This window comes from Cordyceps javanica, chromosome 5 (genome assembly GCF_051103115.1).
Source record: "Cordyceps javanica chromosome 5, complete sequence".
Classification (NCBI taxonomy): Eukaryota; Fungi; Ascomycota; class Sordariomycetes; order Hypocreales; family Cordycipitaceae; genus Cordyceps; species Cordyceps javanica.
Window position 1 is genome coordinate 3,165,330 of NC_139299.1, and position 22,622 is coordinate 3,187,951.

The 22,622-nt window shown below is 54.3% G+C and overlaps 9 protein-coding genes and 1 non-coding gene across 10 annotated transcripts; 6 read left to right on the plus strand and 4 right to left on the minus strand.

The window, feature by feature from the left end:
* Positions 1-533: 533 nt before the first annotated feature.
* Positions 534-2,381, plus strand: V2A60_008176 (uncharacterized protein; the record flags this gene model as incomplete). The annotated part of the gene is made up of 2 exons (XM_083259450.1): positions 534-1,839; positions 1,891-2,381. The coding sequence occupies 2 exons, from the start codon at positions 534-536 to the stop codon at positions 2,379-2,381; spliced, it is 1,797 nt and encodes a 598-aa protein (XP_083115576.1).
* A 542-nt stretch (positions 2,382-2,923) lies between these two features.
* Positions 2,924-5,480, plus strand: V2A60_008177 (mannosyl-oligosaccharide glucosidase; the record flags this gene model as incomplete). The annotated part of the gene is made up of 3 exons (XM_083259451.1): positions 2,924-3,152; positions 3,221-5,184; positions 5,238-5,480. 3 exons carry the CDS (start codon positions 2,924-2,926, stop codon positions 5,478-5,480), a joined length of 2,436 nt encoding a protein of 811 aa, XP_083115577.1.
* Positions 5,481-5,727: 247 nt separating this feature from the next.
* On the plus strand, positions 5,728-5,799 carry V2A60_008178. Its single transcript has one exon. It is a non-coding gene; the product is annotated as a tRNA-Asp (tRNA).
* Positions 5,800-6,342: 543 nt separating this feature from the next.
* V2A60_008179 (uncharacterized protein) lies at positions 6,343-8,052 on the minus strand (the record flags this gene model as incomplete). Its single annotated transcript, XM_083259452.1, has 3 exons — positions 6,343-6,757; positions 6,863-7,851; positions 7,918-8,052. 3 exons carry the CDS (start codon positions 8,050-8,052, stop codon positions 6,343-6,345), a joined length of 1,539 nt encoding a protein of 512 aa, XP_083115578.1.
* A 1,127-nt stretch (positions 8,053-9,179) lies between these two features.
* V2A60_008180 (thioredoxin-like protein) lies at positions 9,180-9,563 on the plus strand (the record flags this gene model as incomplete). Its single annotated transcript, XM_083259453.1, has 1 exon — positions 9,180-9,563. The coding sequence occupies one exon, from the start codon at positions 9,180-9,182 to the stop codon at positions 9,561-9,563; it is 384 nt and encodes a 127-aa protein (XP_083115579.1).
* Positions 9,564-9,910: 347 nt separating this feature from the next.
* On the minus strand, positions 9,911-11,499 carry V2A60_008181 (GTP-binding protein TrmE N-terminus-domain-containing protein; the record flags this gene model as incomplete). The annotated part of the gene is made up of 3 exons (XM_083259454.1): positions 9,911-9,929; positions 9,996-11,403; positions 11,490-11,499. 3 exons carry the CDS (start codon positions 11,497-11,499, stop codon positions 9,911-9,913), a joined length of 1,437 nt encoding a protein of 478 aa, XP_083115580.1.
* Positions 11,500-12,137: 638 nt separating this feature from the next.
* On the minus strand, positions 12,138-13,479 carry V2A60_008182 (O-phospho-L-serine:2-oxoglutarate transaminase; the record flags this gene model as incomplete). Its single annotated transcript, XM_083259455.1, has 2 exons — positions 12,138-12,507; positions 12,560-13,479. The coding sequence occupies 2 exons, from the start codon at positions 13,477-13,479 to the stop codon at positions 12,138-12,140; spliced, it is 1,290 nt and encodes a 429-aa protein (XP_083115581.1).
* A 1,104-nt stretch (positions 13,480-14,583) lies between these two features.
* Positions 14,584-15,544, plus strand: V2A60_008183 (proteasome core particle subunit alpha 6; the record flags this gene model as incomplete). The annotated part of the gene is made up of 3 exons (XM_083259456.1): positions 14,584-14,621; positions 14,733-14,844; positions 14,927-15,544. The coding sequence occupies 3 exons, from the start codon at positions 14,584-14,586 to the stop codon at positions 15,542-15,544; spliced, it is 768 nt and encodes a 255-aa protein (XP_083115582.1).
* Positions 15,545-15,926: 382 nt separating this feature from the next.
* Positions 15,927-16,798, minus strand: V2A60_008184 (LOG family protein; the record flags this gene model as incomplete). Its single annotated transcript, XM_083259457.1, has 2 exons — positions 15,927-16,468; positions 16,621-16,798. The coding sequence occupies 2 exons, from the start codon at positions 16,796-16,798 to the stop codon at positions 15,927-15,929; spliced, it is 720 nt and encodes a 239-aa protein (XP_083115583.1).
* A 2,983-nt stretch (positions 16,799-19,781) lies between these two features.
* V2A60_008185 (CLPTM1L-like protein) lies at positions 19,782-21,893 on the plus strand (the record flags this gene model as incomplete). Its single annotated transcript, XM_083259458.1, has 2 exons — positions 19,782-19,862; positions 19,932-21,893. The coding sequence occupies 2 exons, from the start codon at positions 19,782-19,784 to the stop codon at positions 21,891-21,893; spliced, it is 2,043 nt and encodes a 680-aa protein (XP_083115584.1).
* Between the last annotated feature and the right edge of the window lie 729 nt (positions 21,894-22,622).

Here is a 22,622-nt window from a genome sequence, read left to right on the forward strand (position 1 = left end):
GCGTCGAAATACGACTTTTTAGCCCCACTGCAGCATACGAGGCGTCAAGACTGACTTGCCACTTGACAGACCCTTTGAAACAGAAACGGTTGTGGCTTTGATTTTTTTTTTTTTGTTTCTTTTCTCTTTCGGCCATGGGGGTTCGGGGCGCCGCCCAGCTCTCCCGGGCAGCTAAACTCTAAGTAATATTAGCAGTAATGCGACGCCTTGAATACTACCAAGTGCTCTGAGCGCCAGTCGCCGCAGGGACACGCGGAAGTATCAGTAGAATCCAAGAGCTCGCCCCCTTCTGACTACTTGTCGGCTTTTTTACCGTTTTGTAATACGGGATACGGAGTACCTTCTCTGTAAATGTATATTTTGCGTGGACCCCAGACACCTGCCGTGACCAAGTATTCACTGTTGCATGCTCGCGCAATGTCTTGACGAGCCGTCCCTGACTCTTGCTGCCAAGTTCTCTTGCTGTTCAAACTTTTCATGGCATCGGAACACTTTTGTCACTTTCACATCTCCTCTCACCTTTCCACGTGCCAATGTTGGGCGGTCTGCGGCGCGTGTCGCCTAGCCGCGAGCTGGCCAAGTTCGGGCGGCGGCGGCGAGCTGCCCGTTGCGTCAGGTTATCGTTGGCCAGCTTAATTTTCTCATGCCTGGTCTTCTTTTACATCGACTGCATCAGTCGTACAACAGACATCTTCGAGTCCTCCTACTCTACACCGAACACACGGCAGCCTGTCCAGGCCACTGCTTCAGGGCATGCGACGCACAACTTGGCCGCAACGAATTCGGAGGACCCTTCTCAGAACCAAGAACCACACCAGTTCAAACAAAATCTCGAATTCGAATCAGCAGTTCGACGCATGGAGCTTCTCCTACCTAATGAAACGGAAGTTGGACGGCTGTTGCATGCCGTTAAGGGCACAGGTTCAGAGAAGCTGCGGGAGATTGGGCTTCGCGCCCGTGAGTACAAAAAGTATTTCCAAGCATGGGAGCAGCTGCACTTGGTGGAGAATGATCCTGAATCGACCTTCATCAGAGCCGACATGGCTCCATACATGCGTCGATACTTTTCCACCGGCGCGGGTAAGGTGGCCGCTATCCCTCTCGAACAACTGATTCGCACCTACGAGAAGTACAGAGTCTTCATGTACAGGTTCGAGAAGCTGATCGCTGGCTGGACCGCGCCGTACTTTTCCGACCACATGACTTTGCACTTGAACATGGCGCAGGGCGGGCGTGGTATTGTCCTCACTGGTGGCAATGCCCAACTGCCGTATCTGAAGACGCTAATCCACAGCCTGCGCGATATTGGATGCAGTCTGCCAATCGATATCATGTATTTGGACGACAATGATCTCGGTCTCGATGCGCAGGTAGAACTTGGAAGCCTCGACGGCGTCAGCACTCGGGAAATTGGGCCAATGGTGGACGACAGAGGCTGGAAATTGGCTGGCTGGGCGGCGAAACCCTTTGCTATTCTCTTCTCCAGTTTTCGTGAGGTCGTCTTCATTGATGCGGACAGCCTGTTTTTCCGCGACCCTGCAACCTTATTCGAGGATGAAGATTATCAGAGAACAGGGGCGCTGTTCTTCAAGGACCGGGCACTCTGGCCCGAGTCCAAGCAAGACTGGCTCAAAAAGGTGTTGCCCGCGCCCATTTCAGAAAAAGTCCTCGCGAGCCGGTATTGGAAAGGGGAAAGTGGTCAACTGCAGGAGTCTGGGGTCGTGGTGGTGGACAAATGGCGGCACTTCATTTCCATGCTCGTCGTATGTCGCATGAATGGCCCCGATAGAGACGGAAACAAGGAGAAGGGCACGGTTGGCGTTTATGACATGGTCTATGGTAAGTCAACACTTCATGGTAGATGATACCTGGAGCTAATCGACCGTCAAGGTGACAAAGAGACATTTTGGATTGGCTGGGAACTTGTTGGAGACACAGACTACGCGTTCCACCGTGGCCGCGTCGCCGTCATGGGCGTAGCAGAAGAAGACAAGTCCAAAACCACACCCGAGAGCGATAAACCTGGGGCCGAGGAACTCAAAAGGTCAGATGATCCGGCGCTGACGGCCGAGAGCGACAAGAAAGGGACTGCTGCATACACAGTGTGTGCGCCACAGCTTCTACATCTGGGCGCGGACGGGAGACCACTCTGGTTCAACGGCGGTCTGGTAAAGAACAAGTTTCTCGATAAGAAGGTGTGGGAGTTTGGGAACTTTCGAGAATTTCTCGTCGAGCCTAACGAGGTGTCGACGGTGAGATGGAAAATGTTGGACGGCAACAGGGCCTGCCTGACAGGGGACGCGAGCTTGAAACACTCGCTCGATGAGAGTGAACAAGTGGCAGTCCAGACAATGATTGACCATGAGAGGAGATTTCTGTGATGCCTTGCAAACTGGATAAGGATAAGAAAACTTCTTGAAGCAAGAGGACAAACACTGGCAGGCTCGTTATGGCGAGGCTTGGGAGAGCGCAAAGCCACACAATGACGCAGTGGTGGGGATGTGGTTGGTCCAGGCACCAGGGGGTCAAAAAAGAACAATGATGACTGGTGCCAGGTGCCAGGTGCTGCCAAATCTTTTCTCATGTATATATATTGATTTAATCAAGTACAAACGTTCAAGAATCCAGACTAGAGGTCTTTTTCTGCTACCTTTGATCTCCAATTGACTGTCAAGGCCTTGTTTTGCTAAGCTGCCTGCACTAATCCACACAGAGGCGGCTCCTTTTGTAGCGCCTGGAGCTCTCTTAAAGCGGCTGGCGTCTCCCAACTAATAATAATTCCACCGTGTCCACACATAGACAAACGCTTGTTCATGCTCGCCCGTGACGGCCTCCGGAGTTGCACCTTTGTAGTGGAATAGTCGATTCTACTTGGCATTGAATCGCAAGTAACCAAGCTATCTGTCCTTTGCCAGCAATCGAGATGGCGCGGCTCGCGCAATGGTTCGCGGCGGCACTGGTCATTGGCACCGCCGCCGCCGCCGAGGGCGAGTCGATTCTTACCGCAGAGATCGGCCGCCAGAACAATCAGAGTCTTTTCTGGGGTCCTTACAAGCCCAATCTGTACTTTGGTGTGCGACCCAGAGCTCCAGACGGTTTGTGGACGGGCCTGATGTGGTCCAAAGTCGACGCCTACGGCGAGGTACAGAACGGTATGACGCAGCACCAGACTGGCCCCCCTCAGGGGAGGGTAGAACGCTAATAACATGCATGCATGCAGGCTTCAGATACACCTGCGAGCAGGGTGAGCATGCCCATGGCTACGGTTGGGACGAATTCGACGCCCGCTACGGCGGTATCCAAACGATTCACGACAAAGGCAACCAGATCGACATCACGACGTCGTTTGTCAAGGTCCCCGGCGGCGAACACGGTGGCAGCTGGGCTGCACGTATCAAGGGTGTGCCCCGCGATGGTGCGTCTGAAGACATGACTACCATGCTTTACTATTACATTGCCCAAGACGGCCAAGGCAACCTTCTCGTGGAGACGGACCGTGCCGAGTTCGGATTCGCTGGCGATGTTACCCTCAAGGGAAGATCCAAATCCTTGGGCGAGTATACCTTGGTTATCACCGAAGGCAAGGGCAGGCATCCCACCACGGACCATGATCTAGCCAAGTGGCGCAAGACGGATACCACTCTGGTCCACACTCTGGAGCTTCCCGAGCATGAGCTCTGGCAGGCCAAGGCAGCCGTGTTCAAGCTGCTTCAGGCTGCTGCTATGGAGATCCAGCACGACTACGAAGAGGACAATGCCCCATTTCCGTGGCAGGTCTACCGCATCGCGAACAGCCCCGGCCATGGCAATGCGCACGTGGTTCAAAAGACCTTTCAGGGCGAGTTCGAATTCGACGTCATCTTTTCCTCTGATTCGGCCGGCAAGCAATTGGCTTCGTCGGACGTTACGCGCGAGACGAAGCGGACCTCGGAGCTTTTCGGCCAGCGATTCTCCCGGATTTTCGACTTCAAGGCCCCCTTTGATGACAGCAAATACTTGAAATTCGGCAAAAGTATGTTTTCCAATCTTCTTGGCGGTGTCGGATACTTCCACGGCGAGCAGATTATCGATCGCTCGTATGCGGAGGAATATGAAGAGGATGATGACCGCTTCTGGGAGGGTGCCGCCGAAGCCAGAGGCCGCCAAAAAGCTGCCCCCGAGGGACCCTATGAGCTATTCACCAGCGTTCCTTCGCGCCCATTCTTCCCTCGCGGATTCCTCTGGGATGAAGGCTTCCATTTGATGCCCATTGCAGACTGGGACATGGATCTCGCCCTGGATGTTGTCAAGAGCTGGTACAACACCATGGATGAAGATGGCTGGATCCCCCGTGAGCAGATTCTCGGACATGAAGCCCGCAGCAAGGTGCCTCCCGAATTTCAAATCCAGTACCCCCACTATGCCAACCCGCCGACGCTCTTCCTCGTTATCGAGGACTTTATGGAGCAGCTTCGCAAATTCAACGGGTCAGGCAAAGCCAAAAAAGAGACACTGAGCCAGGAAGACGGTCTGCACGACGCACATCTCAAGAACACTGAGCTTGGCGAATCGTACCTACGCAACATTTATCCTCTTCTGCAGCGTCAGTATCAGTGGTTCCGTCGCACCCAGCGCGGTGATGTCAAGACATATGATCGTGAGGCCTTCTCCACCCGTGAGGCCTACCGCTGGCGGGGTCGTACCGAAACACATTGTTTGACCAGTGGTCTCGATGACTACCCGCGTCCCAGCCCCCCTTCGCCTGGCGAGCTGCACGTGGACTTGCTTGCCTGGGTCGGTTTGATGACCAAGTCGCTCATCAACATTGCCGATGCTCTTGGCATTGCCGAGGATGTTGCTGACATGGAGAAGAATCTTGAGGCCATCGAGCACAACTTGAATGACCTCCACTGGTCTGAGAAGGAGGGATGCTACTGCGATGCTTCCCTCGATGACTTTGAGGAGCACACGCTCGTCTGCCACAAGGGCTATGTCTCCATCATGCCTTTCCTCGTGGGCTTGATGAAGCCCAAGGATCCCAAGCTGGGCAAAATCTTGGATCTTGTCGGTGACGAGGAGCACCTCTTCAGCCCTTACGGCATCCGCAGTCTGAGCAAGCAGTCTGAGTTTTACGGGACAGAGGAGAACTACTGGCGCAGCCCTATCTGGATGCCCATGAACTACTTGGCTGTAAAGCAGCTCCACGTAAGTCGATCGTGTTGAACCCATCTCATGCAATACAGAGCTGACCATTACAGTACTTTGCCACGCAGAGCGGCCCGCACAGCCAAAAGGCGCGCGACCTATACATTCGCCTGCGCAAGAATCTCGTCAACACTGTGTACAACAGCTGGGAGGATACTGGCTTCGCGTGGGAGCAGTACAACCCCGAGACTGGCGCCGGGCAGCGCACGCAACACTTTACGGGGTGGACGAGTCTGGTGGTCAAGATTATGACCATGCAAGATCTGGAAGGTAAAAAGTCCCACGATGAACTTTGAGCAGTGGCAGAAATGCAAAGAGGGGCGAGCATGTTTGTGTATGAGTAGTGTGAGCTGCATGAGAAATAAAAGACATGGTGCATTGAATAATCTTACGAATAAGTAGTAGCAAGGCTGAGTGGTATGTGCATGTGGGAGGTTCCCAGCGAGCTGATCAATTGCGAAAAGAAAATCAAAAGGTTCAAATATGGTTTAGTCTCGTCCGCTGTCCAATCCACACTACGACAGTTGATTACAACTGTTCACATCTTCCGTAGTATAGTGGTCAGTATGCAAGCTTGTCACGCTTGAGACCCGGGTTCAATTCCCGGCGGGAGAGATACCGCCAGCATCCCCAGGATGTTCTTTTTTTTTCCATTTGTAATCTATGGCTCATGCCATGTTTCCATCGTTGTCACAGCAGGCATCTCAAACTTTTTTTTTTCTCTTTTTTTTCATGTAGCTTTTGGAAATGTCGGGGCCTAATAAGCCCGCGGCTTGGAGCTGATTATCTTTTCGTTACCAACGTACACCTCTAACACCAACGCGGAACTTGTTGGTCCCAGGATTATCTCGAAAAAATGTCTGCAAATAAACACATCATGGTTTTATTTGAATACAAAGGGCATCAGATCGCCGACATGACCACCTTTCTCCACATTGTCGCTGTGCAGCGCCCAGGCGCGCGCCCCTCTATCGTGTACTTGGAAAAGGGTCGAGCCGAGGGAAGAAGGGAGGGGGGCAGGGAAGATGGCAGCGCTGCTAGAAACACCCATCCATCACGTCCTGCAATATTTTGGGCAGCAAAACATGTAATATTCACAAAAAGAACAGGTTTTGAATTGTCAGTTCTCCGTCTCCTGTGATAATACCAACCAACTCTCTAAGCGACCTTGTTGAACGTAACGTTATAAGGCTGAGTGCCCGGGGTGCCATCTCCAAACTCCATTTCCAATCCCGACACCTTGCCGTCTACTTTAAAGTGAGTTCGAAAGTACTGGGCCGGCAGACGCGAGTGGACGGCCGACTCGAAAAAGGCCAGCCAGTCGTCGCCGGTGACGTGCTCCAGCCGGACGTTGTACTGGTAGACCATGTCGTGGCGCTCCGCGACCAGCACGAGGCTGTCATTTCCACCGGCCGGCTTGAATGCCATCCGGCCGTATCCCTTGTCGTAGTACTCGCCCGCGAGGTCGCCCAGACTGGCCGACGGGGGCAGCTTCTTCTCGGGCCGCTTGGGGTACATTTCGTCCACGGCCCCTGCGAATTCACCATCCAGCACCGAAAGTTTCTTCTTGAATCTTTGAATTACATGTCAGCAAATGTTTTTCTTTTGTTGTTCTCTCGTGTTTTGGTCCTGAAATAGACAATCGGGATGGGTCACTCCGAGCAACTGGTATACGTACTGCTTAGCCTGGTCAAACCGTTTGTCTTGGTCAATACCCATCATATCCTCGACTAGTTTGCGCACAATGACCTCGCCCGCCATGTTCGCGTGCATGTAGACGTTGCCCATGGCCACGACCCCATACTTGCGCTCCGGAAGCCAGTAGATGGTGGTGCCGAACGAGAGGCTCTCGCCGCTGTGCTGGTACAGCGGCTCGCCATGGAAGGTTGTGCGCTGCCAGCCGAGCCCGTACAGAGCCATGTCCATGCCCGCGCTGGGTTCGGCCCTGCTGATGAAGCGCGGCCGGCGGATGTCGGCGTGCGTCGCGCTCGATAGGGGTCCGGTCTCGTAGAGCAGGCTGTGCATCCACTTGGCGTGGTCGGTGACGCTGGTGATGATGCCGGCGGCGCCGGACTCTTGGAGGGTGTCGTGTACAATGGCGCCGTAGCTCTGTGTGGCGTTGTCCCAGTAGTAGCCGGTGGCGAGGTGGTTGGGTGACGCCTTGGCCTCGGCGACGTCCATGAACGTCGAGGTCATCTTCAAAGGACCCCAGATGAGCTCCTTGAACGTCGCCTGGAGAGGCTTCTTGGTGAGCGTCTCAATGACGTGAGAGAGCACCATGTACATGACGTTGCAGTACTGGTACGCGGTTCTCGGCTCAGCAGTGAGGGGCAGATTTCGCAGGTTTCTCACAACGTCCCGGACCGGCGTGTGAGATCCGTTTGTCGTATACCGCCAGGCATAATCATGGCGCGGCAGGCCAGTGCGGTGGCTGATGGCATCGTCTAGAGTGAGGTGCTGGGTCGCCCAGTCGTCGGCGAGGAAAAAGTCCTCAGCGATGACGGACGACATTGGCGTGGCCCAACCCTTTGCCAGCACGTCCGGATAACTCTCGTTGTTCACGAATTGCGACAAGGTGGCGCCCACAAAGGCTTTCGTGGTGGATGCGCCGAGCCACAGCGTCTCGGGAGTCGCAGCAACGTCCGGGAGTGTCGCATATCCATAGCCCTAGTATCATGAAGAAAGATTAGCAACAGACTATCTCGCGTATTGTGATGTAGTGTCATCCTATACCTTGGCAAATGTTTCGTTGCCGTCAACAACGGCGATGGACATGCCAGGAACCTTGAAATCGGCCAATACCGAGTCGACAAAAGCACCAAAGTCATCGTCAAAGGGCGTGTTCGATCGCGGCTTGATCCCTGGCATCTGTCCAGGGCGTTGGGAGCCATGTCGGGCAAGGCCCGGCGCAGCAGCCGCCAGAAGCAAAGTAAGTACTTGGATTTTAGTCATTCTGCTCTTGAAATGTCTTGAATTGTCTTGAAAAGCTTGAAGACATGAAGCTTCTCTCGTGGCGACGCGGCCGACTTATAAGAAGCCATTGCGTATGGCATGCATCCAACGCCAATGCGACCAGGGTCAATGATTTTACGTAACGTGCCTAATTATTCGACAACGATTATTTTTAGTTGACAATCGTATGATTTATTGAGCATTTCGACGTTGATGTTGTAGGTTTTGCTGTTATTGTTATTTTTAACCGCTATCATTTGCTCGACTCATGTTCGATTCCGCTCAACAGGGCTGAGCTGGTGGATAGCTACCAGCTCAGCCACGGTCGATGATGGGATGGCACGTGGACGGTTGGAGCCGTTGGTCCTCTGTGCAAGGATACGTAGGGCCGGTAGCTTATCTTGTTATCCGTTGTCGCGAAGAATTCATTCCAAAAATATCCGATAATCAAAGTATAGGCATGGATGGCCTTGCACGGCGTCTGGTCGGCGTATGCAAGTGTCAGACAAGGATGTTGCTAGGAAAAGCGGCATAGTGGCGGGGGAGGGGCGGAAACACGGCAGTACCGGTTTAGTAGAGACAAGATGGAAGCAAAGGAAGGTTGATGGAAGAAACAGAGAACCGACTAGGCCCGAGTTTGGTTGGCACGAATGCTGCCGTTTTCGTAATACTGTGGTATTCGGAAGCCAGAGACATAAAGTCCCGACGTTGTAGAATCACATAAAATGCTGACATGGCGGTTGAGCAACGACGCCCGACGCCACGTCTTCCACCCCACTCCAGCCAATTCCACCACCACCACCATATAATAAAAGGGAAACCTACTAATAACGAACCTTTTGACCTTGCAAGATTCGACAAGATCCAAAAACAGCATCTTTCCAACTCTAAATATAAACTCCGTCTCCAAACAAGCTCGCCCCAACCGGTCCGAATCACAGCCACAGACCACTATTAGAACAAGAGAAAAACCCCTCCTCCAATTCAACCCAACAAACAAAGGAGCCTCCTACCTACCAACAAACCCCACACCTGAGCAAATCATGGCCATCCAGCACGTCACCTCGCTCGTCCAGCTCGAGCAAGTCTTTGCCGCGCACACGTACGTCGTCGTCGACTTCTTCGCCACCTGGTGCCCGCCCTGCAAGGCCATCGCGCCCGTCTACGAGAAGCTGGCCGACAAGCACGGCGCCGACGGCCACTTTGCTTTTGCCAAGGTCAACGTGGAGGAGGCCGTCGACGCCGCGCAAAAGTACGGCATCACCGCCATGCCCACCTTCCTCTTCTTCAAGGACGGCAAGCAGGTCACCGTCAACGGCCAGCTCGACATCAAGGGCGCCAACCCGCCCGCCCTGACGGCCGCCGCCGACAAGATTGGCAGCCTGGCCGCCGCGCGCCAGGCTGAGGCTGAGACGCCTGCGGCATAAATGAGAGCAACCTCAAAGACCCCCAACTTTTTTGTTTTTGTCTTTGTCATTCCCATGTCGGTTGCCTCTCGTCATGAACAAAGGGGATATGGTAAGAGAGGAGATGAGGGGGGGAACGGACGAGGGTGATGAGAGAACATAGACTACCCGTTTCGCAGCGAATGAGCGACTTGTCTTCGATTTACGAGCGGCTCCGGCGCGGAATCTTTCATATATCCATGCAATATTGCATTTGAAATTGGCTAAAAAAAACATCTGATGACATGATAATGTACAAGGGTCTTGTACTTGTGGCATGTGGTCCTCCTAGTCTTCATTCGTACAATATCTATACAGTGGCGCATAGTCTATTTCCCAACACAGAACCTGTAGTCAAGTTAGTAAACATTCCCCCTCCCCCCGTGCCTCCTCGCAGACAGCTCATGTACTCACTTTTCAAAGACGACGCCTAGGACATCCTCTACGTCGCCGCCCTCGCCTCGCCCCGTGATCCGTGCTAGACAGTCAGCCGCGTACCGCAGAAACTCGGCCGCCAGCACGCTGTCTGCCTCCTCCTCGGGGCCGTCCTCGTCTTGTCCGCGCACAGCCTCTTCCAGGAACGCCTCCAGGTAGCCCCGGCAATCCACCAGAAGCTGCCTCTGGCGCTCCGTCACGCCGAGCAGGTCCTGCTGGTCGGTGGGGAGAGACGTCATAGAGGCGAACCGCGCGCTCAGTGCGTCGATGATGCTGTGGACGCTGCCGGGGTCCGCGTCACCGACCACGGAGCTCTGCGCCTCTCTGCAGGACACTGTGTATATTTTGTGGCCATCGAGCGTGCCGCCAGCACTGCTGAGTGTCTTTTTGAAACCTGACAGCAACGCCTGCAGCGTCTCCTCATTCACGGTATCTCTCTTGTTGACCAGTACAAGGGAGCTGTCCGCCTCTGCTGCTAATTGTAGCGTCTGCTCATCATAGCGGATATACGCATCACCAACGGTATCCCTCTCCACTGATGCCAGCACTGCCACGATGTCCGCTTCTTTCGCCTTGTTCTTAGCTCTCCGTATGCCTTCCTCTTCCACAATACCAATTTCGCTCCCCTCTTCTCTTGTCCTGAAACCCGCCGTGTCTGCAAAAGAGCACAGGTACCCTCTGATATCCAGGCTCGCTTCCACGACATCCCGCGTTGTGCCTGCTTCGCCCGATACAATCGAGGCCTCGCGCCCGACGATGAGGTTCATCAGCGAGCTCTTGCCGGCATTGGGCGGCCCCACGAGCGCAATCTTGATGCCGTTCCGCAGCAGCTCGCTCTTTTCGCTGCCTCTCTCATGAAGTTTTATGCTGTGCAGCATATCCTCAATCTGCCTCGTCACGTTGACGAGCAAATCGGCCGGCGACTCGTCAAAGTGCTGGTCCTCGGCAAAGTCAATCAGCGCCTCGAGCTCGCCGCGCGCCAGGAGCAGCTGTTGCCGCCACCCCTCGTACGTACGGCCGAGGCTGCCCGAGTTGCCGCGCACGGCGGCGCGGCGCTGCTGCTCCGTCTCCGCGGCGAGAGTGTCGCTCAGGGACTCGATCTGCGCCAGGTCCAGCCTGTCGTTGATGAAGGCGCGCTTGGTAAACTCGCCCGGCTCGGCATAGCGGATGCCCGACAGCGAAGACGCGCAGCGAGGGATGGCGGCGAGAACCGCTTTGACTGTGGCCGAGCCGCCGTGGACGTGGAGCTCGAGAACATCCTCCCCCGTCACGGTAGCGGGCGAAGGAAAGTAGAGAACGAGCGCTTCCGAGTCGAGCACGATCGACGACGCGCTGCCGGGCTGCGGATGCAGAAGCGTGCGCACGGCAGCGTATCGTGGCTTCGGCACTGGCTTAGAAGGACACAAACTTTCATAGATCTAAAGAAGGGCGTGAGGGCTGAATTCATGAGAAAGGGGCGCGAGAAAGACCAACCTCGAGACATGACGGCCCTGATATACGAATGACGGCTATCCCAGCCTTTCCTTGAGCCGTGGATAATGCATATATCGTGTCTCTAGTATTAGGAAACCCGGTTTGCGTAGCAGCAATATAGAGATGTCGCGTCGTAGATAGTTTTCTCTGCTGGACTAGCTGCGCCTTGGGGTAGCGGTTTGCGGCGCCACGAGGCAGTGCGCCAGCTGAACGACCAGCTTTGCAAGCGACACTGCGTACTAATAACCATGGTCGCAGCATATCTGGCTCATCCCCGCTCCGAGAATTCAAGTTCTGCACTCTGCAGCGCACACGAGCGGCTCAGCGCTCAGTTTAGATATGTTGTTGAAAAGTCAGGGTTGCAGTGGAGCCACTACATTGACGTCGAGCTCTGTCACTCTAAGCAGAGGACGAGACGATACGAAGGTATAGCTCGACATACGCAATGATCACGGGCACATCTAACGGCAACGTCAATTTCGCCGCACTAGAATCATTATTTGTTTTGTATTTATGACGTGAATTTTACTTTTCACCACTCTGCCGTCCAGCCGACAAGTTGAATCTGTGGCTAGCTTTCGGGTTGACCCTCGCCCTACCCTAAATCGTGAAACCCTTCCATCACCACGTTTTAGTCCCAATCGTTGCTTATGCTTTGGCAAAGTCATTGATAAACTTAGCCAGCTTTTCAGCCCCTTCCAGAGGAATAGAATTGTACAAGGAGGCCCGGACACCGCCTACCGAGCGATGGCCCTTGAGACCAGTAAGACCGAGCGCAGTTGCCTCCTTGAGGAAGTTCTTCTCCGTTGCATCAACGTCGCCACCCTTGCTGACGCGGAAGCAAACGTTCATGCGCGAGCGCACACTCTTCTGTGGGACAACCTTGTAGACGTCCGGGTGAGCATCGAGGGCGCCGTAGACGAGCTCGGCTTTTTTGGCGGAAACCTGCTCCTGGCCCTCAACGCGGTTGGGATAAGCGTTGAGGAGCTTCTTGAGGACTTGGCCGGCAATGTAGACGCTGGATTAGATTAGCATACTGAATTGTACACTTTTTTTCTAGAAACACTTACTCAAAGATGCTTAGAGTGTTATAAAGGCTGTTGTTTTTGGCAATGGTCTCGTACGAAAAGATAATGGGGGCAATAGGCAGGCCGAGGTTACGCATCAGAGTGGCCGACGGTTGGGGTAAACTGGGCGGGAGCAGGCTCTTCTTGATAATGACAACGGTGATACCCGTCGACCCAAGGTTCTTCTGAGCACCGAAGAAGATGAGTGAGTAGTTGCGCACGGGAACGCGGCGCGACAGAATGTTGGACGACATGTCGGCGACGACAATAGGGCCCTCGCCATCCGGACCAGGGGCCAGCGACTTGGGGAACTCTCGGAACTCCACACCGTCTACCGTTTCATTGTCACAGTAGTAAACGGCAGCGGCGTCCTTGGAGAGCTTCCAGGTCGATTCGTCCGGGATGCTGCCAAACTTGCCGTCCTCGCCGCGGCCATCGGCGACGACGTTGACGTGCTTCGGGCCGAGCAGGCGCGCAGCTTCGGCGGCCGCCTTTTGCGACCAGCCGCCTGTGACAATGTAGTCGAGCTTGAGCTCATGGTCGATGGTGCTGCGCAACTCCTGCATGAGGGCCGGGTCATTGGCCTCTTCCGTCTCTGACTTCTTGAGCTTGGCAAACAGCGCGCGGCGCTTGCGGGCAACCCATGCGCCGACGAGGTTGTAGACAACGGCGGAGAACTCCCCAGAGCCGCCGCCCTGCATGAATAGAACCTCGTAGTCCTCGGGGATGTCGAGGTACGTGGCCAGGTCGGCCTTGGCCTCGTTGATGATCTTGGTGGCCAGTTCGGAACGGTGCGAGTGCTCCGCGATGCCTAGCCCAGTGTCCTGGAAGTTCAACAGCGCCTGCGCAGCCGTTTCGAGGACATCCTGGGGAAGAAGCGCCGGGCCGGCACCAAAGTAGGTGATTTCTTCTCTAGAAGGCATGATTGAGATGGTTGTGCTGCAGCGTTAGAGTACAATATTGGACTTGACAAAATTTTGTTCTTGAGTCAGGGTAAACAGAAGAGAGGGATAGCAGAAGCTCAGGCGTCACGACGAGGGATATATGTAGCAACGCGAGAGTAATGTATCCAGTCAAGGGTATATTACTAGATAGAAACTGGCCAAAGAGGGACACGATGGGACCCGCGAGAGTTTTTGGTTTGAAGAAGGAGGGAAACGTAACGGGATGCGGTACTTGTTTTAAGCTTGAATGTGTAGGTAGATTTTCATGGCAAGTGGGAGGAGTCTGCCCCTCCCCACCTTGAAGGTTGGTGGGCTGGTGCTAGATGACGGCATGACGGTGCGCCGACAATCGGCGACCGATGCGCCAGAGATGATTGGCAGGGTGTCAACATTGATATGACAAGATTGAGAAAATCTTAAAACAAGTTCAATGAATGAGTCAATTTGCTCGAATTGAGTGCGGTGCACCTTTCTGATCCTCGGCTCGCAGCTCCGTGCAGATGGCTGCAGCTCGAGCGCGGAATGTCCAAGAACAGACATGCCCTGGACTCGGGCCAAGAGGTCCCTTAAACAGTGGATGGTTAATGGCCTCTTTTGGCGCCGCTTTGGCGACGACTCTAGTGGGTTGTGTGCGCTGTAACGTCCCCGCTATGGACAGCTCCCAAGGTTGCCAGGTGGATTGTGCATGTAGATCAGATTGTATGTACGGAGTAGAACGAGTTTATTTTCTCAGCTAGCCAGTGCATTGCGAACAGAACTCGACCCAGAATAGAATCTAGCTCTATTGAGTACTATATTACCTCGTCTACTTTTGCGCTGCCGTTGTTGCGTGCACTCATGCGAACTTGCGTCTTACACGTCCTGTTTAGGCAGGCGGTGTGGCGGCCTAACCACGGATCTGCCGCGCCGCGCGACAGCTTTCAGCCTGGTAGAGGCCGACGAAGCTTGGGCTGCCTGGCTGGCTGGTCTGCTAGACAACGCCAACCCGCTTGAGCTTCAACCTCCCTCGCTCTTCGTTTACTCCACGACCGCCCATCCTCCACAACACCATCTCCATCAGCGCGTGCTAGGGAGCTATACATCATGTTTCGCAACAACTACGATAACGATTCAGTCACATTGTACGCCTGCCCGCCCCGATTCCCCGATGCGCCCTTGTTTGCAGACCGCGTGGCTGGCGGGCGCCGTTCCCTTGCTTGGAAGCCATGTAGCTGACTTTGTGCCTCGTATAGCTCGCCCCAGGGCCGAATATTCCAGATCGAATATGCTGCCGAAGCTGTAAAGCAAGGTTCAGTAGTTGTTGGTATTGTCAGCAAGACGCACGCTGTTCTGTGCGCCGTCAAGGTAAAATGAACGCCCTATGTTGACGCCTCGCACCTGGCCATCATTCGCTAACGTCATGTCCTTTGTCCGATCCATCTTGCAGCGCAACGCCGAGGAGCTCTCATCATACCAAAAGAAGCTGTTCAACATTGACGAGCATGCCGGCATCGCCATTGCCGGCCTTACATCCGACGCCCGTGTCCTCTCCAATTTCATGAAGCAGCAGTGCCTCGGCCACCGCCTCACCTACGGCCGCGCCATGCCTCTGCGCAGCCTCGTCGGCATGATTGGTGACAAGGCTCAGGTCAACACACAGATGTATGGCAAGCGGCCTTACGGTGTCGGCCTGCTGATTGCCGGCGTCGACGAGACGGGCCCGCATCTCTTCGAGTTCCAGCCGTCGGGCATGACGGAGGAGATGACGGCATTTGCCATTGGCGCCCGCAGCCAAATGGCCCGCACATACCTCGAGCGCCACGTCGACGCCTTTGCTGACTGCTCTCGCGAGGAGCTCGTCCAGCATGGCCTGCGCGCCCTCCGCGAGAGTCTGGTCCAGGACAAGGAGCTGACGGTAGACAACACCTCTGTCGGCGTGGTCGGCGTCAAGGCCGAGGGCGGCAAGGGCATCGAGCAGTTTAAGCTCTACGACGAGTTTGAGGTCAAGGAGTGGATTGACACCGTCGGCGAGAGCCAAGGAGGAGGCATGGAGGTGGACGGTTGAGAGTGACCGGGCGCGAACGACATGATGAAAAAAATAAACTGGTAGAACATGTACAATACACGCTGCGAGACGGCAAATTCTGTGCAAATTCAGGCACTATACCATTTTATGGAATTGAAACTCGAGTGATGAAGCTACGTCGGTGGATTCAAGTGTGAATGTATGTATGTATTTATGCATGTTTATGAAAGAGGAGATGAAGACGTATACCCATTCTCAAACCAACCACGAGAGACCAACGCCGAGAGTACCCGGCACGATGATGATGATATCTTTGCAAACCCAGAGTCCTAATCAAATCTATGTCTGTATTATAAACCTTGAATCTGATTTTCCATTTTGAACGCCACGCCACGTTCCCGTTTTTCTCTGCCGGCGGTTTTTACTGCTTGCCCCACTCGAGGCCGTAGATGGCCTCGGAGACCTTGTAGTCGCGGAGCATGGCGATGGCCTGGTCGCCGTCGCGGGCGGCGAGGACGATGTTCTTGTTGGCGTCGCGGATGAAGCCCTGGTCGACAGCGGTGTCGATGAGGTCGAGCATGCCGCGCCAGTAGTCGCCGACGTTGAGCAGGACGATGCCCTTGGCGTGGATGCCGAGCTGGTTCCAGGTGATGACCTCGAAGAGCTCCTCCATGGTGCCGAAGCCGCCGGGCAGGCCGACGAAGCCGGAGCCGGGCCCGCCGGCAAAGACCTCCTCGGCCATGAGGGCCTTGCGGGTGTGCATGTCCGGGACGACGGTGGTGCGGCCGTACTTGGCCTCGTCGGGCACGTAGCGGCCCTCGGCGTTGACGGTGGCGTAGGTGCCGTCGCGCTCAAACTTGACGAGCGCCTCGGGGATGATGCCGTGCACGGCGTCCGGGCCGCGGAGCTCGCAGAGCGTCTTGGCCACCTCGCCCATGAGACCGACGGTGCCGCCACCGTAGACTGCAAGGGAGGGGAAGGGGTTGGCAAGCGGTCAGCGTTGATGTTGTTGAACCGAGGTACAAGAGGGGGGGGGGGGATGATGCGTATATCGGGTATGAAACGCATGGCAAAGGCGGGACTCGAAGAATCATGAGAATCATAATGAAACATACCTAGATCGATATTGTTGGCTGCCATGGACCGGGCGAGCGCTCGCGCAGCCTCGACATACTCGGGTTTCTTGCCCGGCGACGCGCCGCAGAAGACGCAAATCTTGGTTCGTGGCGTGGCCGCCGTTGCCGCCGCCGGTGCCGCCGCCGGTGCGGAGCCGTTTGTGGTTTCGGCCGTCATGTTTGTGACCTTGAGGTGCTTTTTCAAATATAAATTATTCGGAAGAAAATAGAGGATTAAATTGAGAGCGAGAGAGAATTAGAGAGCGAGCGGACAAAGCTAACCCCCTCCGAGTCGTAAACGTTGTTCTTCCGAGTGGCAAAAAAACAACAACAAAAGGCAGAAGAGCAAGCTTTGGTCTCGAACAAAAAAAAAACGACACCTTTTTGCCTTTTTAGTATTGGTTTCCTTGTCCCCAGACCTGGCCCAAGCTTTGACCTGTCAAAATGAGAAGCAAACAAAAACACAATAACAAAAAAAAAAGTTGGGGTGTGGCAATGCGGGCGGCAAAAGATGCGGGGATGAAAGCGAGAGGGATGAATTTACTAAGTAGTATCAAGTTGAGAATGTTGTGAGACAAAGAAAGAAGAGGGTAACGAAACAGAAAATGTGGCGGCGACAGACCAACTTAATAGTGATTGCATCATGAGAGCGCAAAAAAAAAAAAGAGTTGCAAGAACCGGCATTTATCATTCGCCATGACGTGCAGCAACTCCGTCGTTTTCGGCGAGCGGCCCGCACACGCCGTGCCGGGATCGCTTCTGGCTGGACAGTTTTGGACCGACCACCCTTTTCCCAACTAATTTTTCTTTTTGGTATGGAGTACTCTCCTTTTGGAAAAAAGAAGGAAAAAAAGAAAAAGAAAAAAGAAAGAAAAACAGAAAACCCCGCTTACTAGTCCTCGGCTAGGCTTTGTCAAACCGCCCTGTGCTACCCTTTACGGAAAGGAAAATGTTTGGTCTCCTGCACTACTTGGTTCATCAACCCCCGGGTGGGCTTATTCCGTGATTACAACCGGAGAGAGGTGTGTCGACAATGTTGACACTTGGAACTCTTGGGGAGGCGAGACCCACGGAGAGAAGGGGAGTATATTTCGAGGCACAGCCTAGCGGGGGGGTCCGAAGAAAGTGACTCACGATCGTGAAGAGGAGCCGAAACTGAGTCAAAAGCTTCGCGTGGGATAGGAGTTTAGAAAAAAAGGGCTCATGCAGGTTGATGCTGGGGGAGGGGAGGGGAGAAAGGGGGGGTCCTATAGCCTGTCAACCTGTACACGATAAAGCTCAGTATATCCTGTTCCTTTTTTTTTCGGGGCTCGGCCTGTGAGTCTTAACTTCTGGGACCAAAGCCTCCTGACCAAAACACAGCCCGTGGTCTTGAACAATCGATTCAACAACTGTGAGGGCTCTTGCCAACTCACCGCCGATGTTGCAGTCGGAAACGCGGTTGCATTATCAAAAGGCTCTCTAAAGAATCCTTCAGAGAATTTCCTGATTTGTTACTTCGCCTCCAGCTGGGTTGCGATGTATGACTGCCTACGACAATACGACTACAACCAGTCAATCGCAACGGCGCAAGAGAGGGGGGAAAGCAAAATGATGTCATGCATATTTCGAAAAAAAAAAAGAAGAAGAAGGAGATATCCTAGTCAGGTTTTCGATTTGATTCTATATACCACGGAAATGGAGAGCGGCCGGGGACGAGCTTCGGAATGGAGTGGTCTCATCTTGCAATCATCAACTCGACAGAGAGCACCTGCCATGCCTATCCTAGGTAGCAATCGAAACAATCACAGCGCAACTTTCGATAGAGAGTCAGAATCTCCCAAGTCGCCACGAGTCAGGGTTTTGGATTTGTTTCGTGTCTCGAAGCCTGGCACCGGAGGTATCCCCGACTAGCAATCCCACCGTCGCTTTTAAACCGTGAACGGCCAGACTGTGTCTCACGCCTCTTTGCACGTATGCAAATTTTGCCGACCTACCAAACCGCCCAGTCCTTTTGTAGGCGCAGTGTGGTGGTACCACTGCTCAGTTCACGCGCCGGGGCATGCCTGTAGTGAAGACCTGATGATGCCCTTGGTGGACAAGCCACACGGAAAAAAGGACCGGCTTGCTCGAATCGCGGTTCTTGCTTCGGAGGCGACATGTACTTAGACGTGAACAAGTTTGAGTCAGTTGGCTACCTCTTTGAAGCTGTGTACGCGTTTTGGAATAATCGCTACCAGTTTCCAATCCGGACAAGACTGGGAGACGAGTTGGAGTCTGTTCACAGGGCCGCTTTTTAATTCTAGATTCTCGACATGGCTTGCTTCAAGAAGGAAAATAATTGAATGCTTGCTTTGGCCCGGATGGTAGTCCCAGGGAGCGCAAGTGGTGAACCTCAGCCCGGCGGAAAAGAGCCCAACAGGATAACGCGAAATATCAGCGCCCTACTAAAACTAACTCTGTGAAGCGTGAGCATTGAAAGCCGATCCGAGAATCCATCACAGTCTGTCCCTCTATAATATTTCAGCCGAAGAGTGCTTCCAGCCGAAGAGTGCCTGTAAGGCCGTTTCTTACACGAGTGCTGCCTCGATCTTGACCCTCACTGGCGATGATACTACGGCTGCCAAATGGAATGAGTACATAAGGTAGAACGAATGAACAAAATAAGAAATTTTTTCCTCTTCTTTTTCTTTGCCTGCATGTAATGAATTAGTTGTAAAAGCATGTCATTCGTAATGCTACTCTGGAACGTGGCCGAGCCTGAAAACAAGCCCCTCTGATCAGTAGCTAGGTAGTCATGATTCACGTGAAATTAAAACGTTTGCAGCAGTCGTTGCAATAGTATCGCTTTGCTATAAACAAAAGACTACCTCCCAGCAGCCTGCCTATCTGCTTGACAGATGCTCCACGTGGGTACCACAGCCTCGCCTCCAGTTGATGGTGGAGGTTGATTGCTGGGCTAGCCTAGCCTGGCTGTTTTACCTGTGGCCAACAACGGCCCAGGGAGGACCCTTTTCGCCCCATCTGCATAGCCAGAACCGTTTTGCGCGGCGCATATCTGGCCACTCTCATCACCCAACGGCCTTTCTTGTCCAGTTTTCGCAAAGAGCTCTGGCATTGTTTGGGATTCACCAAATCGGAATCGAACCAAACACGTCGAACCGCTCCGGCACATCGACACAATGCCCGCTCAAGGTGTCGCTGCCGTGCTCCCTTCCCAACAGGGAGCTCGCGGCCAGCGTCAGCAGCAACAGCAGCAAGGTGTAAGAGCTCCCCTTCGCCCCGAGGCGATCGTTCAATGACCCTCCTCAATGTGACTGACGCTCGTACAGGGTGGCTTCAACTTCCAGCGACTGCTTCTCGGCGCTGCCTTCTACCTCGCCGTCAACGCCGGCCTCAGCTGGTACCTCCAAAAGGACCAGCGCGGCGTCGACGTCGAGGATCCCGCCACGGGCAAGCAGATCCGCGTCACCTCCAACACGGGCGACATCCCCGCCTTCCAGCTGCGTCCCAGGGAGCTCGACGAGGGCGCCGAGCGCGCCGCCCTGCCCAAGATGGTCGCGCCCATCTGGCCGCAGGACAGCCACGTCGACATCGTCGTCACCATCTCGCCCACGGCCCTCCCGCCCCCGATTGACCAGACGCCCGCCGAGTACGTCGTGCTCGACGAGAAGCGCTTCCACATCAGCAACAGCTCCGACAGGCGCCACGTCGACGGCAAGTTCACCGTGCCCCGCGAGGTCCAGCACAACGGCACCCTCTGGGGCCACTTCTTCGTCGGCCTCGCCGGCAGCGCCCTCGACCCGCGCGACCCGAACTGGAGCAGCGACACGGCCTACCACATGGCCTACCCGCTGACCCAGTACCTGCCCAAGAAGAAGGTGTCCAAGACGAGGAACCTGCTCGAGTCGCGCAGCGAGGGTGACGCCGCCGAGCCCGAGATCCCCGAGCCCAAGACGCCCATCATCACGAATCACTACCACCCCAACGCCAGTTTGTCGTTTATCCCGGGCGTCGGCGTCAAGGAGCTCGCGACCATGCCCCCTCCCATGAAGCACTTTATTCGCCTCGAGAGGAGCGGTGCCCGCGACGGTACCGGCCAGAACGGGTGGTATTATCCGCTCCTGTTTGTCAACACGTTCTGGCAGCTCAACAAGGACATGATCCCTCTCAACGACACCGTAAAGGAGCTGCCCATTCGCATCGACCTCGGCAACATGGCCGCCTGGCAGTTCCAGATCATGGCCAACATTGAGATGAATTCCAAGGAAAACGCGCGCCAGGCCGCCTTTGGCAACCCCGTGCCCGGCACCGGCGACGGCTCCGAGATTGAAATGGTCAAGGAGATCCTCATCGATAACAACCCCATCCTGCTCGCCATTACCGCCGTCGTCACCGTCGCCCACGTCATTCTCGAGACGCTTGCCTTTGGCTCCGACATTGCCCACTACCGCAAGAAGAAGGACAATGTCGGCATCTCCGTGCGCTCCATCCTGGCCAACGTCTTCATGCAAGCTGTCATTTTCTTGTACCTCCTCGACAACTCGCAAAACACCAGCTGGATGATTCTCGGCTCCCAGGTTGTTGGCATCGTCATCGAGTTTTGGAAGATTACCACCGTCGTCGACGTCCGCTGGCGCGCTACGCCGCCGGGTTCTTGGTTCCCCTACTGGTTCGTGTTCGAGGACAAGCACAAGCTCACCGAGACGGAGGAGAAGACCAAGGAATACGACCAGATCGCCTTCAAGTACATGTACATTGTCGCCGTGCCTCTGCTCATCGCCTATGGCGTCTACTCGCTCATGTACGAATCGCACAAGTCGTGGTACTCGTTCATCATCACCACGCTCGTCGGCTCCGTCTACACCTACGGCTTCCTCATGATGGTGCCCTCGCTGTACATTAACTACCGCCTCAAGAGCGTCGCCCACATGCCCGCCAAGGCCATGATGTACAAGTTCCTCAACACCTTCATCGACGACCTCTTCGCCTTCACCATCAAGATGCCCCTCCTGCACCGCCTCGCCACTTTCCGCGACGACGTCATCTTCTTCATCTACCTGTACCAAAAGTGGGCCTACAAGACGGACTACTCGCGCGTCAACGAGTTTGGCCAGGGAGGCGGCGACGAGGACGACGACAACAAAGAACCACCCAAGTTGATAGAGAACAAGGAAAAAACGGTTGAGGCCAACATGGAGGCCAAGAAGCAAGCCGTCAAGGAACTGCTGGAAGAGAGAGCCAAGGCCAAGGCCAGCGGTGCTGACACGGGAGCTGCGACCAAGAGAAAGTGAGGTGATGGCAGGTGGCCTGTATCACGGAAAGGGAGCGGGATGCAGATGGCTTGCAAAGGATGACAAGCAAAGTGGGAGTTTAGATTGAGCATAGACATGAACCAAGACAATGAAGACATTCCTCCCACTGTGCCATGCCATTTCTTGTTCAATGCCCATGGCATTGAAGCGCAGATGGTTGCCAGGTAGTCTACTACCAGGACCCGAATACCGACACACGATGGCAGAAGGGCGGCCAGCAGATCGTGACTTTCGTGTAATTCGACCACCGACTAATCAGCAGATTCAATGTCTCGAAGATTATATGCATTATTTTGGCCTTCTTCTTCCTCTTCTCTCGAGCCCACAGTGTAGGAGCAACCAAAACAAGGGCACAGCGCAGTTCGGTGGTTAATACGGAGGAGTAAGGTGGCAACTAACTAGGTAGTAGTTTCGTTATCCGACCCGCCTATCCCATTATTTACTGCAGCTACACGCCAGGCTCTCACAAGAGAAAATGGGCATGCTCGCGCCAACCCATCGTCCCCAATTGGAGATCTATTAGCTGAGGATAAGACTTGAGATAATACATTATCATGTAGCTAGTCTATGCTATATTTATTCCTAGCAGATTAGAAGCTATACTCCTCACTGGCAATAAATAAATATTATAGTCATCTTTAAGGAATATATTACTACCTACTAGATAACTAAAGTTATCTCAACCTAGATAGAGTATAAATATTTAGT